The sequence below is a fragment of the Myxocyprinus asiaticus genome, chromosome 13 (genome assembly GCF_019703515.2).
Source record: "Myxocyprinus asiaticus isolate MX2 ecotype Aquarium Trade chromosome 13, UBuf_Myxa_2, whole genome shotgun sequence".
Lineage (NCBI taxonomy): Eukaryota > Metazoa > Chordata > Actinopteri > Cypriniformes > Catostomidae > Myxocyprinus > Myxocyprinus asiaticus.
In genome coordinates, this window is record NC_059356.1 from 42,813,144 (window position 1) to 42,829,464 (window position 16,321).

At 38.6% G+C, this 16,321-nt stretch overlaps 2 protein-coding genes across 2 annotated transcripts; one reads left to right on the forward strand and one right to left on the reverse strand.

Annotated features, from left to right (window-relative positions):
* Nucleotides 1–318: 318 nt before the first annotated feature.
* On the forward strand, nt 319–9,444 carry LOC127450019 (DNA replication licensing factor mcm5-like). Its single transcript, XM_051713717.1, has 16 exons — nt 319–850; nt 1,620–1,746; nt 1,922–2,050; nt 2,255–2,427; nt 4,398–4,553; nt 4,642–4,811; nt 4,894–5,065; nt 5,174–5,285; nt 5,487–5,630; nt 5,790–5,855; nt 6,014–6,190; nt 7,089–7,201; nt 7,292–7,420; nt 8,337–8,479; nt 8,593–8,720; nt 8,933–9,444. Exons 1-16 carry the CDS (start codon nt 681–683, stop codon nt 9,032–9,034), a joined length of 2,211 nt encoding a protein of 736 aa, XP_051569677.1. The 5' UTR covers nt 319–680; the 3' UTR covers nt 9,035–9,444.
* A 139-nt stretch (nt 9,445–9,583) lies between these two features.
* On the reverse strand, nt 9,584–15,957 carry LOC127450044 (heme oxygenase-like). The gene is made up of 7 exons (XM_051713755.1): nt 15,828–15,957; nt 15,700–15,742; nt 14,913–15,024; nt 13,179–13,394; nt 11,365–11,637; nt 9,988–10,036; nt 9,584–9,905 (listed from the first exon to the last, which is right to left on the reverse strand). Exons 2-7 carry the CDS (start codon nt 15,738–15,740, stop codon nt 9,778–9,780), a joined length of 819 nt encoding a protein of 272 aa, XP_051569715.1. The 5' UTR covers nt 15,741–15,742; nt 15,828–15,957; the 3' UTR covers nt 9,584–9,777.
* Between the last annotated feature and the right edge of the window lie 364 nt (nt 15,958–16,321).

Consider the following 16,321-nt stretch of genomic DNA (forward strand, 5'->3'; position numbering starts at 1 on the left):
TGGTGAAAATGTTAAAGAAATGGTGACAAGTTACTGGACATGTATACAGTACACTTTCCCATATAGTCATATAAATTTGTCTTAAAATTTTTGATGTTGATTAAAAAAACAATAATACTCTTTCAGTGTTATTTTCACCACTATTAAAGAGTTTTGGAAAATTATTAGTTATTTGACCATTGGACAAAATAATACATATAAACCCTCTCAACATCGATGTTATGTTATTTACTATTATAAACATTTACTCAATGTGGTTTTCACATAAATAAGTGTGTATTTATTTATTTATTGATTGAACGGAAAAGTGAATACTCCGCTTTCAACAATCCTGAAATTCCGCGCCAAATTAGAACTACAAGTTCCGGGTCGCTGCACTCCGCTTTGTTTATTTCCCGCCACTATGCCACTTTAGAGCCTCCTTTTTAGTGACGTCTGCAGACGTAACGGATTTCCGACCAATACGCGGCACGGAGAAGCGAGTGTGGGCGGAGTCTGACTTTAGCGCCAGGCAGGGCTAAACATTTTCCCGCGAAAGTCAGTGCGTGGTCTGGTGGGGCAGAACACATTGTCGATCCGGACTAAAAAAAGAATAGCAATTATTTACCAAATACAACGCTTATTTATTCAGCTCTAGTTTAACTTTTATTACAAGGGATTTGCTGCTGAATATTTGAAGAATGTCAGGATTTGATGACCCAGGAGTTTATTACAGTGATAGCTTTGGTGGAGGTGAAGCCATCGGTGATGAGGGTGTCCTGAAACGCAGCCAGATCAAAAAGAGATTTCGTGAATTTTTGAGGCAGTTTAGAATCGGTACCGATCGCACTGGGTTCACCTACAAATACAGGTATTATAACCATCGTTGCATCTAGGTGATTCTTTATCACAACTCGGCGATTCTGAAGTATTTTGCACAATGAACTTGTTATTTGGTTACATATATAATATATAATTTTTTATTATTATTATTACGTATTGCTTGTAAATGTCAGTTATATTCACCTAAAGTTACCTTTTCCCCTTAATACATAACTTTGCTGTAGACTTTTGAAGCGATTTGCGAGCGAATTGTTATTGTGAACCGGTTCTTTTAAATGATTCATTTGAACCGATTCGCGAAGCGTTCGTTATTTATTCCACTTCAAAAGTAAGTGTGTTGAACTATAAACCGCAAGATATTTGACACATCTGCTTTTAATTTTATCTAGCATTCAGAAAAAAATATGGAGGTCTCCGAAGTAACAGCATTAAACGCAAAAACAAGTTTATATTTATACAGTCCCACAATCTAAAACCTAAACTGATAACAAATAGCGATATCTCACCAAATATTTTAACTACAATTAAGACTACGATAAAAGGCTTCTGTTCTGGCTCAGAACTTCTGAGAAGAACACTTCAATGATGATGAAAACGAATCGCTTCATCATTTGCTCGGTTCAGTGAAACGAACTGTTCGAACGAACCGTTTAATTCAAATCAAATCGCACTCCCCAGCGCTGCTTTGAAGTGATCGCATCAAGTTGTGAGAATTTCATTAATGAAATGGAACAATGGATCAATGAAAATGTACCTTTCAAAACTGTTATTTGGTATAATTTCATTTTGCCCCACAGAGATGAACTCAAGAGGCACTACACACTGGGAGAGTACTGGATTGAGGTGGAAATGGAGGACTTGTCCAGTTTTGATGAAGATTTGTCAGACTGTCTGTACAAACTGCCCAACGAGAACCTTCCTTTGGTGAGGACATGCCTAAACTTTATAAAACGGAATAAACCTCTGTCCAAAATATGAGGAATATAGAGGCCTACTTATGTGTGGTGGTGCTTTTTAAATCGAGTTTTCTGAAACTTGATGTTTGAGCATCATTTGTTTATTAGACTTGAGATCACTGATGTTGCTTTGTGATTGGCAGTTGGAGGAGGCAGCGCAGGAAGTGGCTGACGAGGTCACACGCCCGCGGCCAGTCGGAGAAGAGACTGTACAGGACATACAGGTCATGCTGAAGAGCGACGCCCACCCGGCCTCCATCCGCAATCTGAAAGTGAGCAAACTGAACTGTTCATCCATGTATTGCTAAGACAGATGTAAAGCAAATTCAGAAGATACTTGACAAAGTAGTGTGTATGGCCTTTAAAAGCTACTTTTATTCCCTTGTGATGAAAGGTACGAGTAGCATATGTGTTCCTCTAGTTTCTGATTGTTCTAATAACCTTCTTATGTTTGTTTCTATATCATTATTTTGCAGTCGGAGCAGGTGTCGCGTCTCGTCAAGATTCCCGGTATAATCATATCATCTACGGCAGTGAGGGCCAAGGCCACCAGAGTTTGTCTTCAGTGCCGTGGTTGCAGGGCAGTTATCAGTAACATTCCTCTGCCACCGGGTCTGCAGGGCTATGCTCTGCCCCGCAAATGTAACACGTGAGTATTTCACCAAATGTATTAAGATATTAAGATATACAGCGAGTATTGACGCTGACTACCACCCCTGGAGTCACAAGTTCGAATCTAGCCAGGTCTCCTAAGCAACCAAATTGGCCCGGTTGCTAGGGAGGGTAGAGTCACATGGGGTAAACTCCTCGTGGTCGTGATTAGTAGTTCTCGCTCTCAATGGGGCACGTGGTAAGTTGTGCGTGGATCGCGGAGAGTAGCATGAGTCTCCACATGCTGTCAGTCTACGCGGTGTCATGCACAAAGAGCCACGTGATAAGATGCGCGGATTGACGGTCTCAGAAGCGGAGGCAACTGAGACTTGTCCTCCGCCACCCGGATTGAGGTGAGTAACCGTGCCACCACGAGGACCTACTAAGTAGTGTGAATTGGGCATTCCAAATTGGGAGAAAAGGGGATAAAAATTCAAAGGAAAAAAAAAAGATTCTTAAAACACCTGCAAACATTGCCAAAAGAGTTTCATTAGGTCTAAAAAGAGAGAATAAACATTTTCCTTTCCAGGGTCAGAAATTAAGGGGGTCTTTGGGCAAAAATGCCACCAAAAATGTCCCCTAATTGAAAAATATGGGGGCAAAAAATGAAAATGAACAAATCCATGTATTCAATCAATAAATTATTTTATATTGCATTTAATCTTTTTCTACATGTTTATTGTTTAAATGCATAATTTGTACTATTAACAAGTGTTTTACATTGATGTGTTGAATACGTGCTAAAACTGGTACTGTCTCTTTAAGAAAACCGATATTTATGAAAATAGCATCTGTAAATGAGTGCATGTTAACTAGAGAGACTCGAACAGCTTTATCTCATCTGTGCCATGTGCGATTAGAATTAAATGGTTATTTTTTTGTTGTTTTTGATCAACCACTGACTGTAGAGAACAGAAAGTGTATTAAAAGAGACATTATTCAATGACAGATGAGTTGAGGGAAACTCGTCTTTGGACACGCATTACACGGAATCAAACTTTTTTTCTTAACATGCACTGAGGACAACTAGCGAGTGAAATTTATTTATTTTATTTTTATTTTTTTCCCCCAATTTGGAATGCCCAATTCCCTGTGAGCTTTAAGTCCTCGTGGTCACGTAGTGATTCACCTCAATCCGGGTGGCGGAGGATAAATCCCAGCTGCCTCTGCTTCTGAGACCGCCAACCCGCGCATCTTATCACGTGGCTTGTTGAGCACATTGCCATGGAGACATAGCGCGTGTGGAGGCTTCACGCCATCCACTGCGGCATCCACGCTGAACTCACTACGCGCCCCACCGAGAACGAACCACATTATAGCGACCACGAGGAGGTTACCCCATGTGATTCTACCCTCCCTAGCAACTGAGCCAATTTGCTTGCTTAGGAGACCTGGCTGGAGTCACTCAGCACACCCTGGGATTCGAACTAGCGAACTCCAGGGGTGGTAGCCAGCGTCTTTTACCACTGAGCTACCCAGGCCCCCCTGGCGAGTGAAATCTGAACATTTACCAGCCACTGGCAAGTGAGTTTTTAGTCGTACATTGCGAAATTTAGTTGTTAATGCTCATTGTAGTGGAGCGTTGCGCATTGAGTAAAAGATTGATCTTGGATTTTAAGAATCGATATCGAGATCATTCAAATGAAGATCACGATGCATCGGAAAATCTATATTTCTTCCCAGTCATACTTAAGGCATAAAATTTGAATGAATGTTGATTTTAATACTTGGGATAAGAGGTAATCTTATCCTAAGTATTAAACAATAAATTGGATAAATTGAAGTATTTGACAAACGGATGAGACATAGTTTGTTTTAAATGATTAGAAAAAATTATGCCCTCATAAAAGTAAAAATGCCCCTGAAAATCAAATCCTGGAGGCAAATATTGCCCCTTGATATAAAAGTTAATTTCTGACTCCGTTCCTATTATATAATTTCTTAAGCTCTGTCTTTATTTTCCCACAGCGAACAGGCGGGTCGTGTTAAGTGTCCTATGGATCCGTATTTCATCATTCCAGACCGGTGCGTGTGCGTGGATTTCCAAACTCTGCGTCTGCAGGAAGCTCCTGATGCCGTTCCTCATGGAGAGATGCCACGACACATGCAGCTCTACTGCGACCGGTACGTATATGCAAATAAAGAACTAACTAGTCAACACTTGATGCGTTTTACCTATATCTGTCTCATGCTTGTCTTTTGTCATTCCCAGATACTTGTGCGACCGTGTGGTACCCGGAAACAGAGTAACCGTCATGGGCATCTACTCCATCAAGAAGGTGGCGCAAACCAAGGCCAAAGGCCGTGATAAAGGGGCAGGTGTGGGCATCCGAGCAGCATATCTGCGTGTCGTTGGCATTGAAGTGGATACTGAAGGAGCAGGTGAACATGAGCGAAGTATTACGGAATTATTATATGAAGTCTTATGTTGAGAAATGCATCACTCTTTTGGTGTCGTCTTCAGGTCGTGGAGCCTCGGGTTCAGTTGCCCCTCAGGAAGAAGAGGAGTTGAGGGCTCTGGCTTCCTCCCCCTCTGTCTACGACTCCCTTGCTCGCTCTCTCGCCCCATCCATCTATGGAAGTGATGATCTGAAGAAGGCCATTGCATGCCTTCTGTTTGGAGGCTCCAGGAAGAGGTGAGAGAACTGATTGAAATGACCACTTTGGACTGAAACAAGACATTGATGTTTAGCTCACTGTTGTTTCCATTTCCTTTGCCATTTTGTTCATACGACCCATGATAGGCTGCCTGATGGACTGACACGCAGAGGAGATATTAATTTGCTGATGCTCGGTGATCCAGGAACAGCCAAGTCTCAGCTGCTGAAGTTTGTGGAGAGATGTTCTCCAATCGGAGTAAGGATCTCCAAATTAAAATGTCTTGGTTAATATGTAATTGCAACGTTTGCTACTAATGTTGTAATGCAGGTGGTGTTGTTCTGTAGATTTAAACTTGTGGCCTAGAGTCCAATGTTTTTAATGTTGGTGTATTAGTTGCTATGTTTCCTATAATGGAGAATCTGTGTTACAGTTAACATCTTTCGTTCTCTCTGTTAGGTGTACACCTCTGGTAAGGGCAGCAGTGCCGCCGGTTTGACCGCCTCAGTGCTGCGAGACCCCAACACTCGTGGTTTCATTATGGAGGGAGGTGCCATGGTGCTTGCTGATGGTGGAGTGGTGTGCATCGATGAGTTTGACAAGGTTGGGCTTCAGAGAGTCTTCCAGAATTTAGTTATGTACTGTACATGAAATCGACTTGTGTCTTGATTTATGCTTAGTTTCCTTCCAGTAATGTGGTGAGTCAGAAGTGCTTGTACTTTGTTCTGTGAAGTATTTTAACGATTATTTTTTCTTTGAAAGATGAGAGAGGATGACAGAGTTGCCATCCATGAGGCTATGGAGCAGCAGACCATCTCTATTGCAAAGGTACCAACAACATTCTTCACCTAATTGTTGCAGCGATCAATAGAAGTTTGCCAACTAATCAAACAGAAAGTCTTAAACTTTACATCATTGTTTCTTGTCCTTGCTGTTTCAACGTTTATGGTTTTTAGTAACAAACTTCATTGTGTTTTCTCTCAAAGGCTGGCATCACCACCACCCTGAACTCTCGCTGCTCTGTGCTGGCCGCCGCCAACTCTGTGTTTGGACGTTGGGATGACACAAAGGGAGAGGATAACATTGACTTCATGCCCACTATCCTGTCTCGATTTGACATGATCTTCATTATCAAAGACCAGCACGACCAACAGCGAGACATGGTGGGTGAATGAGACTATCACAGGTCTTCGATTTCTGTAAAACTGAACTTGGGGAGTAGTTATTGTAAATGGGTTGTTGACGTATAACCTGTCCATGTCAACTTTTTATTCAACATGAAGATTTAAGGATAAAGTTTACATGAATGAGGGAAATTATATATCTGAAGGCCAAAGCGTGCTTCGGTTGTCCACGTTGCTGATCGGAAAGTGCACAGTATGCGTGATGCAAATTTCGTCATCGGCACAATCTAGTGGCCCAGGACAGTCCTCGTCTGTGTGCATCGTCGGGGCATGTGCCTGTCGTTGACAGTAATAAATGAGTATCACAAAGCAGTTGTAGTGCGTAGTTCATATTCGCTTGTGGTCAAAAGAGTTTACATAATGCTACATGGTCGACTGGGCACAATCCGATACGAAACGCAGAAAATGAAGTATACTCGGGCATTTAGGTCACCACTTATGTTTTCACTATTTTTTAATCCCCTTTTTTGCCCTCTAGTTCAATTCAAATGGTCCTACAGTGTGACAAATGTATTTTTAAAAGTACAAATATTCCATGTAGTCTCAATTAAAATGGGGTCATAAAACCACATTTATAACAATTAAAGAATCAGTAAATGTTTAAAATAATGTGTGTTATAGCATGTCACACCATTGAATGATGTTTGAAATTGTCAACAATACCACTATAAACCAATCTGCTATGTTAGCTACTACAAGTCTGACTGATGAGCTGTGTCTGCAATATTTTTGAGTCTGGGAATTCTACAGGAAATTGTGAAATTTACCTCTAACCTGGTCTCTTTCTTAGATTATTCCTTATGTTGCAAAGTACCCTGAGCGCAGATTGGTTGAAAGTTGCATTTTATATGAGCTAATTCACATGTTTTTCATTTAGACGTTGGCTCGACACGTTATGAACGTTCACCTGAGTGCCCAGACCCAGACTGAGGGTGTAGAGGGAGAGATTCCTCTGGCCATGCTGAAGAAATATGTTGCCTATGCCAGAGCGTAAGTCTGGACCTCACTGGATAAACCATTAAATTAGTGTTGACAATCAAAATTAAATGCATCAAGTGACATCAAGTTTAAAACAAACAGGAAATGTGGGCCCCGTCTGTCTGCGGCTGCTGCAGAGAAGCTGAAGAACAGATACGTGCTAATGAGGAGCGGAGCGAAGGAGCATGAGCGAGAGAGTGAAAGACGTGTGTCCATCCCCATCACTGTCAGGTAACTACTGACTTCATAGATTTTTATAGATCATTATTTGATGTAGAGGTTGACCGATAGTGGATTTTGCCAATACCATAAGAAAGGTGGTGGAATTAAACGGCCGATAGTTGTTTTTTGTTTTTATATGATTAAAAAAGATTTTTTAGTCTTTCCTTACTATGACGGGAACAGACATTGAGGCTACAAGAGTCCAAAATGAATAAAATCCCAAAAGCAATTTATTGTGCAACCAAAATCTCAAAAGGTGACCAGAAAAACCAGAAAGGTGATTTGTGCATTACCCGGGACTTTCAACTATAAACAAGTCACCGGGGACTCTTTATTTTGAAATGACAGAGACTTTGCAGCCTTACGATGCTCTATATCCAAGTATTTACCAAATGAAGCTTTTTATAGGCTATATGAACCAAATTAAGAGTTTTATATGGATATATTTCACCAAATGAGGTTTACTGATGAGGAATAATAAAAATTAGGTGAAAAAATACACTGTCAGCATAGTGAACCATAACCGATGGTTCCAAAAAGCAACTATCTGCACTGATTAATCGGTAAAATCGATATATCGGTCTACCATTAATAGATAGATTGGTGTTTAATCATTTTTATTTAAAAAAATAAACCGTCGGCATAGATTTGATAACCGATGGTTCCAAAAAGCATCTATCGGCACAGATTAATCGGTAAAACCGATATATCGGTCTATCACAGATAGATAGATAGATAGATAGATAGATAGATTGATTCTTGTTTAATCATTTTTATTTAAAAAAAATAAACTATCGGCTAAGATATTTGCAGATAAACAATGGTTCCAAAAAGCAACTATCGGCACCGGTTAATCGGAAAAACAGATATATCGGTCTACCTCTAATAGATAGATGTTTAATCATTTTTATTTTGTCCTCCACAGGCAGCTTGAGGCCGTCGTGCGCATTGCGGAGTCAATCGCTAAGATGAAGCTGCAGCCAATCGCTGGAGAGGAAGAGGTGGATGAAGCCTTGAGACTATTCCAGGTGTCCACATTAGACGCAGCCCTCTCCGGCAGTCTTTCAGGTACTCGTCAGAAATATGTGCAATAGTGCAAAACCATAAAAGATCCCTTTATCTTTTGACATTTAAAACTAAACCTGTTGGTAGTCTAATTTATTAGTGCTGTGTGTTTGTAGGTGTTGAAGGATTCACCTCTCAGGAAGATCAAGAGATGATCTCTCGCATAGAGAAACAGTTAAAGAGACGCTTTGCTATTGGCTCCCAGGTGTCTGAGCACAGCATCATACAGGACTTCACCAAACAGGTGCGTCACCGATTTCCAGCAGCTGTATCACAATTACCAATCTTGCACTTCACAAGCTTCCCCTCGTTTTCAATTGTTGAGCTATTTAGCGATATGTAATGGAAGCAGAGGGAGTTCAAACATCCACACTGGGGGTTTTTTCTGGCATGTATCATCCCTTTGAATTAAAACATATTTTCAGTAAAATGCTCTTCTTTTCTCTCTCTGAGCAGAAGTACCCAGAACATGCCATTCATAAGGTTCTTCATCTGATGATGAGGAGGGGTGAACTGCAGCACCGCATGCAGAGGAAGGTGCTTTACAGAGTCAAGTAAAGAGAGCGGTTGTGTGTGTTTGTTAAACACATATTGTTAAAAAAGGAACACGAGATCTGATGAACAACAATGCAGACATATAGGCTGATCTTGATGGACACCACTGTAAAATTAATATACATTTCAGATTTATTGTACATAGTTTGCTGGACTTTTTTTTTTTTTTTTTTTAAATCATTCTTATGAAGTATTGGGTCAAGTATGAATCTACTTATGTTATCACTTTGCCATAATTCATTACTGAATTTTGCTGTCAATGTAGGTTTTCAGTTCCTCAAAAAACAATTTTTTTTTTTTAAATGGACAAGTAAATCTGAACATTGAATGGAACTGAAATCTATGAATTTAATGTCAATTAATTCTCAAAGATATTGGCATATTTTATATGGAAACAATGAAACATAATAAAAGCATTTAGGAAATTAATTCTCATGTCTGACTTGCTCTTCTAGATTAAAAGGCACAAGTCTGTTTTGGATTTTAAGTGTGCAATATATTTATTACATTTCACAAGAATGCATAGAAAACAATCACATATTTAAGGACATTTTAAACAGTCTATATGTACAGTATGTTCTAAAACAGGGAAAAAAATCAATCCTCTTGTTTTAAATGGAGTGCATATTTTTTAACCGCAATGACTAGTGTTTAAAGATGATCAGTCTGTAGATTTAACCTTAAGCTTTTAATTTATTATGGTATTGGAGTGTTGCAAAAAATATTCATTAAACATTTTAAAATTATCAAAAAGCATAAACTCCCATTCCAACAGTTGCCAAAGCAACGCCCACACCTAATGCAAACTGAAGCACTGGAGAGCTGGAGAAGTTTGTTGAGTGAGTGCTGGATGCTACGTTTTTTCCTTTCTCACCTGAACAAAAAGCACAATTAATGTTCACCATGTGGTTACCACTATGTCCAGTATTTAATTGCTATATTTATTCCATACTCACTAAAAGCTTCTTCTGTGATGCTAAGCATTTTCTGTAGATCATCGAAAACCTTTTTGGAAAGAACACAAATACAAGCATTAGGGTGAATCTCATAAAATCTCGTTCTTATTACTGAAATGCTAATATATGCAGTAATATATAATATGATAGAATATATAAATTGTAAAGTATTTATACACCATGATAGTAGCTGTTACACTATTTTTATTTATACTTATTTAAAAAAAATATTAGCACGTAAAAGTATGTCCTTAAACATCCGGACACAGTGATTTGAAATGCTTTATTACTGTATTTGCATACCTGTATCAACAACAAACTTAAGAGAATTTCATTGAACCTTAAGGTGCACTCAGTAGTTTATTCCTCATTAAAAAAAGTTGAACTCTCAAGAAATTACTTGTAATTTTGAAAATATGTAAAAAAAAAAAAAAAAAGATCATGTGCACTCAAATGTGAACAAGATTCAGTCACATCAGTAACCTTATAAAAGCTGTTTTATTCTACATGGAGAGGGTCCCCTCATGGGGGCTGCCATGTTCGGATCACATGACCATCCGAATACTACTCACTGAACCTCAGTAACCACCCTGTTATTGGACATTTTTACTGCCTTAAAGTGCACCTGGGAAGCTTGTACATCATACATTCTAGTGGGAAACAAACTACGGAAGACACCAGACTAAAACAAATACACAATTAACGACGGCAAAAGCACTTTTTCTGTTGTACCAGTGGATAAGAATCACTTTTACACAACCTATATGATGTATTAATGCATGTTATCTAACAAATTATTAATTAATTTTCTTAAAACAAACCGTGAGGTCATTAGTTGACTGGCACATATAACAAATTAATATTAAAATGAAGCACTGAAATCAAAATAACTTTGCAAAATCATTGCTTCCCATCATCATTTATGATTACACACCCCTTCTAACGTCCCAACTCGGGAATCATCTAGAATTCCGACTTTCCCACTTGTTAATACGACTCAGAACTCGTAATTACAATATTTCCAACTCCACTTGAAGGGCACGTTTCACTCATGGATTGAAATATTCATGGCTGACTAAATAGTGAATTTCTATTTTCTACAATGTTTAACTGAAAACTATTGATTTTGAAGAATGCTGCATCCGCACCACTAGGTGTCAGTGTTTACTGAGTGCACCTTTAAGTTGAACATGCTAATACATTATAGTAATGACAATTGGGAGACAATGTGAAATTCATGTTTATGACAAAATTAGAAAAAGAGAGATTTGTCCTGAGTTAGAAGAAAAAGCTCTAAATGATAACTTCTAGGACACATTGCACCACACACTCACGGTCTTACTCTACAACTTTCTGCCTCATATTCTCAGTCCTCACCTCAATGTTGAACTCAAAAGCTTTGGTGGCCTCCTCCAGCACATCCTGTCTCTCTGTCTCTGTTAACTCAATGCTGTTCATTCTGCTCCGGTACAGCTGCTTGAATCTGTTGGGGCTCGTCACTCCAGGAAACAAGAAAAATGCAGTTCCCTTGTTGCCACTCAATCCCAAAGATTTCTGAGTAATTTTGCCCAGTACCTGCCCTCCTGATAGGTCACCAAGATAGCGAGTGTAAGCATGTGCCACTAGAAGATTCGGGCTGTTCTTACCAATCTAAGGGGAAAAAAGGGGCTGAGTTACAATGAGATTGTCAAAACTTTATATTCTAAAATTTCATGGTGACCAGGGGTCACTCCCTCAGGGCTTTTAACCAATTCTCGTGTTGTTCTAAACCCATATGACTTTCTTTCCTCCATGGAACACGAAAGGAGAAGTTTATAGCTGTGCGGTATGTGTAAATCTCACTCCCCTGGCCTTAAGAGGTGCACTAGCAACTGATGGTAGGGGCCGTAGCCTTTAGCCTCCTCGTTAGTGTGCTCGCCGGCAATGCTGGTTCGAATCCCGCCCGGAGCGGATCAAGCAGGACCGGTTACAAAAGCATACAGTAACCAGGGTCTGTCAGGCCCCAAAAAGGCAGCATAAAATCAAGGACATAGCCAGGAAATTACTTTTGGGTGGGCCTCAATAAAAATGGAAGTTTTTGGCCAAATTTCTTTCACCAAATTTTCTTTAACAACAGAGAAGCAGCGCATTCAAACAGTTCTTTCACACTTTCAGAAATGAGAATTTATGCATTTTTTTTTTTTTTTACTGTTTTATACAAATATATTTGAAGTCAAAGAATAATCTCTAATATTCTGGGTGGGCCTGTGTCTAATTTTCGGCTACGCCACTGCATAAAAGAAGTCTGCATGAATCTTTTGCTATATTCCAAGACTTCTGAAGCCATTCGACAAATCGAAATTTAAGTTGTAAAACTCGCCCCATTGCAATCTTGTGATGTGAGAACCAATGGCGTTAATAATAACTGAGCACGTTTACATGCACACCAATAATACGCTGATAACAACCTCAGCTTAAAATCAGTTTAAATATAAAACAAATCTGACAACGCAAGAAAACTCTTTTTACGTCAGATTTGAAATTGTCTGATTATTCTCTGCTTTTAATGCCAAAACCTAAACAGGCATGCGCACAACATTTGCGCACATCAGATGAGCTGGTAAGAATACTGGTAAAGGTGTTTACATGCAAAACGAAATCGGGGTAACGGACAAACATCTACGTGTGCCAATCGGTTTTTGCTTAAAACGTCTATGACCTTACTCTGATAAAGGAAAACCGTTAAGAGCGTTAACATGGTCACATATGTTTTTGGCTTATTAAGTATAACCGATGTAAGATCGTGCAAGTAAACATGCTTGTTGTTAATTCTGAATATAAGCTGCGTCAAGGGGGAACATTTTCAGGGAATAACAGCGTAATTTTTGGTCTGTTCCTCACACAAAGCATTTGTTTGACTTCAGAGTTTGAATATAGCACACAAGTCATATGGACTAGTTTTATGGTACTTTTTTTGTTTGTACCTTTTTGATCTTGCCAATCTGTGGACACTTCATTTTATGGAAGAAAAAAACAAAACAGCATTAACATTCTGCTAAAGTTCTCCTTTAATGTCCCACAAAAGATAGAAAGTCATACAGGTTTAGAAAAACACAAGGGTGCATAAATGATAAAATGATTAAGTAAGCATTATAGTGGTACATTACCGATAATGTCAATTATCAGTATAATGCTCATCAGTATAGACTCACCTCTCTCAGTCTCTGGGTGTATCTGTGTGTGGCCGCAGGCACTGTTACTCTCTTCCTCCAGTGAGGTCCGAAGAAGTGCTCGAGGTCCTGCTCCAGAGACTCCAGTCTAGCCAGCTCTTGAGGGAAGTAGATGGGCTGAACTGCAGGGTGATCACAGTTCCTGTCCAGCTCGTCCTCAAGCGCTTGGTAGATCTCATACAGGGAACACAGTAGAACCTGGAAATACAGAAAATATAAATGGAAAAACATGGAACAAATTGCACTTATGGTTGAGGGGGTATGTACAGTTGAAGGAAATGTTATATTACATTTTAAACCTTTCTGCACACGATGTAAAGCATAATTCAACTTAAATTTGTATAGTTTTATAGCCTTCTATCTGCACATTGTTCGAAGGAGAGCACTGGACAAGACGTGGAACAGCATACAGAAAATACAATTTGGAGTGTTTTATCCGATTCATCCAAGAAAAACTCAACAGATTAATAAATGATCAAAACAGTTGTTAGTCGCAGCCCTTATCAGTCTCATTGTACGATCTTAAGCTGGTACTTAATGCTAAGAAAACCAAATTTATGATCTTTTCTAGAGCCCACTCCCAGACCTCAGATATTGTTGGCATTTATACTTCAGGAGGGGACTCAATTGAAAAAGTATCATCTTTTTGGGTTATCTGGGTGGACGATAGGCTCTCTTTTAGAGTGCATATTGAACACCTAGTGAAGAAGCTGAAGGTTAGGCTGGGTTTTTATTATCAAAATAGGGCCTGCCTTAATTTAGCAGCTAGGATAAAGCTTGTACAGGCTACATTCTTAAGTGTTCTAGATTATGGAGATATTATTTACATGCATGCTGCTTCCTCTATACTTCGCCGTCTAGACTCTGTGTATCATTGTTCTCTTCGTTTTATAAGCAATTCATTGTCTAGTACACATCATTGTGTACTTCATAATTTGGTCTCTTCACCTTCATTAAGCTTAAGGAGACAGCATCACGGCATCACTACCTCCTTATCTGTGCAATCTTCTGTCACTCATTAATAGCTGTTAAGATTCTCGCTCCTCTAGATGGCTGCTCTACAGGGTACCCAGGATTTGCTCTGATCTTGGTAAAACAGCTTTTTCTTATTTTGCGCCTTGGTCATTGGAATTCCCTCCAGAACACATTACATCTTAATCACTTTGTTACCTTGGGTGAATTCAAATCTTTGATAAAAAATTGTATGACTGAAGAGTGCAATTGCTATGCATGAGCTGGATTCTGTAATTGCAGTCCATTGTTTTCATTAATGTGTCTTATTTTGGTCTTATGTCTGTTTTTGTTGTGTTGATCTTATAACATTTTTACCTTGTATGGTGTGCTTTCTTGGCCAGGTCTCCCTTGAAAAAGTGATTTAATCTCAAGGGACTTCTTGGTTAAATAAAGGTTAATATTCAGATGGCATATCATGGTACTGAATGACTGTCATATTCATGTGCCATGATATTTACATAGTACTCCAAATGTACATAAAAAATACTTAATATTGCCATGTTACATGTTCAAAAACCTTCATACTACCATGGTAATTTTTGGTTCCTCTTTATTAGTAACTTTTAGAATGTTTTAAAATGCCAATGCTCAGTTTTTACAATAAACATTTATTTAAACCCCTCTATCGTCTTAATCTAATTGTTTTGCATGTTACTGTAACAATTATCTGTTCACATCCTGATTGTTGTTTTGTAGTTGTACCTTATACTGTGTTTGTGTGATCTGTCCTTTCTGGTAGTTGAGCATCAGTTGTGTGTTTTCAGCTCTGATGTGACTGTCTTTGGTGGCTGCTTTTATCTGCTCAGACAAATCACTATGGAGAAAATACAGGAGAATTTTTTTAAACCAATCATTGTTTTTATTTACTGTTTACCTATCAGCAGTTTGTCAGCACCACTGGTTCGACTTATCTTGATGGATCTTAAACATTGTGACAGTATCTCCACTACACAGACAATTGACAATTGTTGTGTTATTTTTTATACTTCAGACCTAATTTTTGCAGTTGTAGGCCCTATTTGCATTGCAAAGAAATCATTTCCTTAAGTATTTTTGTATTCTTTCCTTGTAAATATATCTAAATATTTTTAAAACAAGATATATTTACATGACAAGCAAAATGGCATAAGATATGAAATACTGTTTTCAGAGAAATCTGACAAAATTTTGCAAACTTTATGCTTAAAACAAGAAAAAGAAGGGGGAAAAAATGGCCATTGGGGTAAGAAAAGTAAACTAGTTTTCCTTTTTAAATAAGTTTATCTTTTTTGCACCATTGGCAAATAGTTTTTCTTGCTAAGAGCATAAACGTCACTAGTTAGATTTCTCAGAAAAGAAGACAAAATATCTTATTCCTTAGTCAAGTAAATTTATGTTGTTTTAAGTATGTTTAGATATTTTACTGGAAAACAAGACGAGACAAAAATACCAATCAAGAAAAAGATTTTTGGCAGTGTGTGACTGAATGAACATAAAAAGCCATTTTTACCTGTCAGTGCCGTCCCTTGGTTTGCTTTTCATTGAGTTCATCCCTAAAACAATAGATATGTGTTATCACATACTGTGTGAATACTGTCTATAGTAAGAGAGTTAAATGAAGAATTGATATTTTCTTACTTGTGGCGTAGATGTCCTTGTGCTTCCTTGCAGAAGATCTACCGTCCTGTGCTTTCTACAGTTTTTGTGATGATGTGGTCTCCCTGTCAGCTCACTTCTTTTTTATACACCCTCCTTCCCAACTGAGAGGGTAGATTTGGTGAAATGGGAAGTGAAAATGTTGATGTAGATCCTGCATGCACATGCTAACCATGACTGGACATGTTTTTGTACAGAGAAATCCGCAATAGTTTATCATGACTCAGTAATGAGAGCCATATGAGGTGAAACATCACTAAAATGTGACTTTGAAAATGTGTGTATTAACGTATTTTATAAATGAAGGGTATTATGCTTTAAATTGTATTAAGTTACAAAGTTTAAAATGTTGCTGTGTTGTGGGCGGCTCTTTTGTCTGATTTCATGACTATGCGGTTTCTCCATAGCTCTCTTTCTAAACATGACACAGCAGAGAGTGAGGTAAACCTCAAAACTATGACTGCAAAGTTTAATGC

Bases quoted from the DNA above. Each gene is read 5' to 3' on its own strand.
- LOC127450019 (XM_051713717.1), top strand. From the start codon at position 681: ATGTCAGGATTTGATGACCCAGGAGTTTATTACAGTGATAGCTTTGGT. The intron at 2,051-2,254 runs GTGAGCAAACTG...ATTATTTTGCAG, and splicing joins CCTCCATCCGCAATCTGAAA to TCGGAGCAGGTGTCGCGTCT. The intron at 7,421-8,336 runs GTAACTACTGAC...TGTCCTCCACAG, and splicing joins TCCATCCCCATCACTGTCAG to GCAGCTTGAGGCCGTCGTGC.
- LOC127450044 (XM_051713755.1), bottom strand. From the start codon at position 15,740: ATGAACTCAATGAAAAGCAAACCAAGGGACGGCACTGACAG. The intron at 15,025-15,699 runs GTAAAAATGGCT...TTTTCTCCATAG, and splicing joins CCAAGGGACGGCACTGACAG to TGATTTGTCTGAGCAGATAA. The intron at 10,037-11,364 runs GTGAGGACTGAG...CTTTCCAAAAAG, and splicing joins CTTTTGAGTTCAACATTGAG to GTTTTCGATGATCTACAGAA.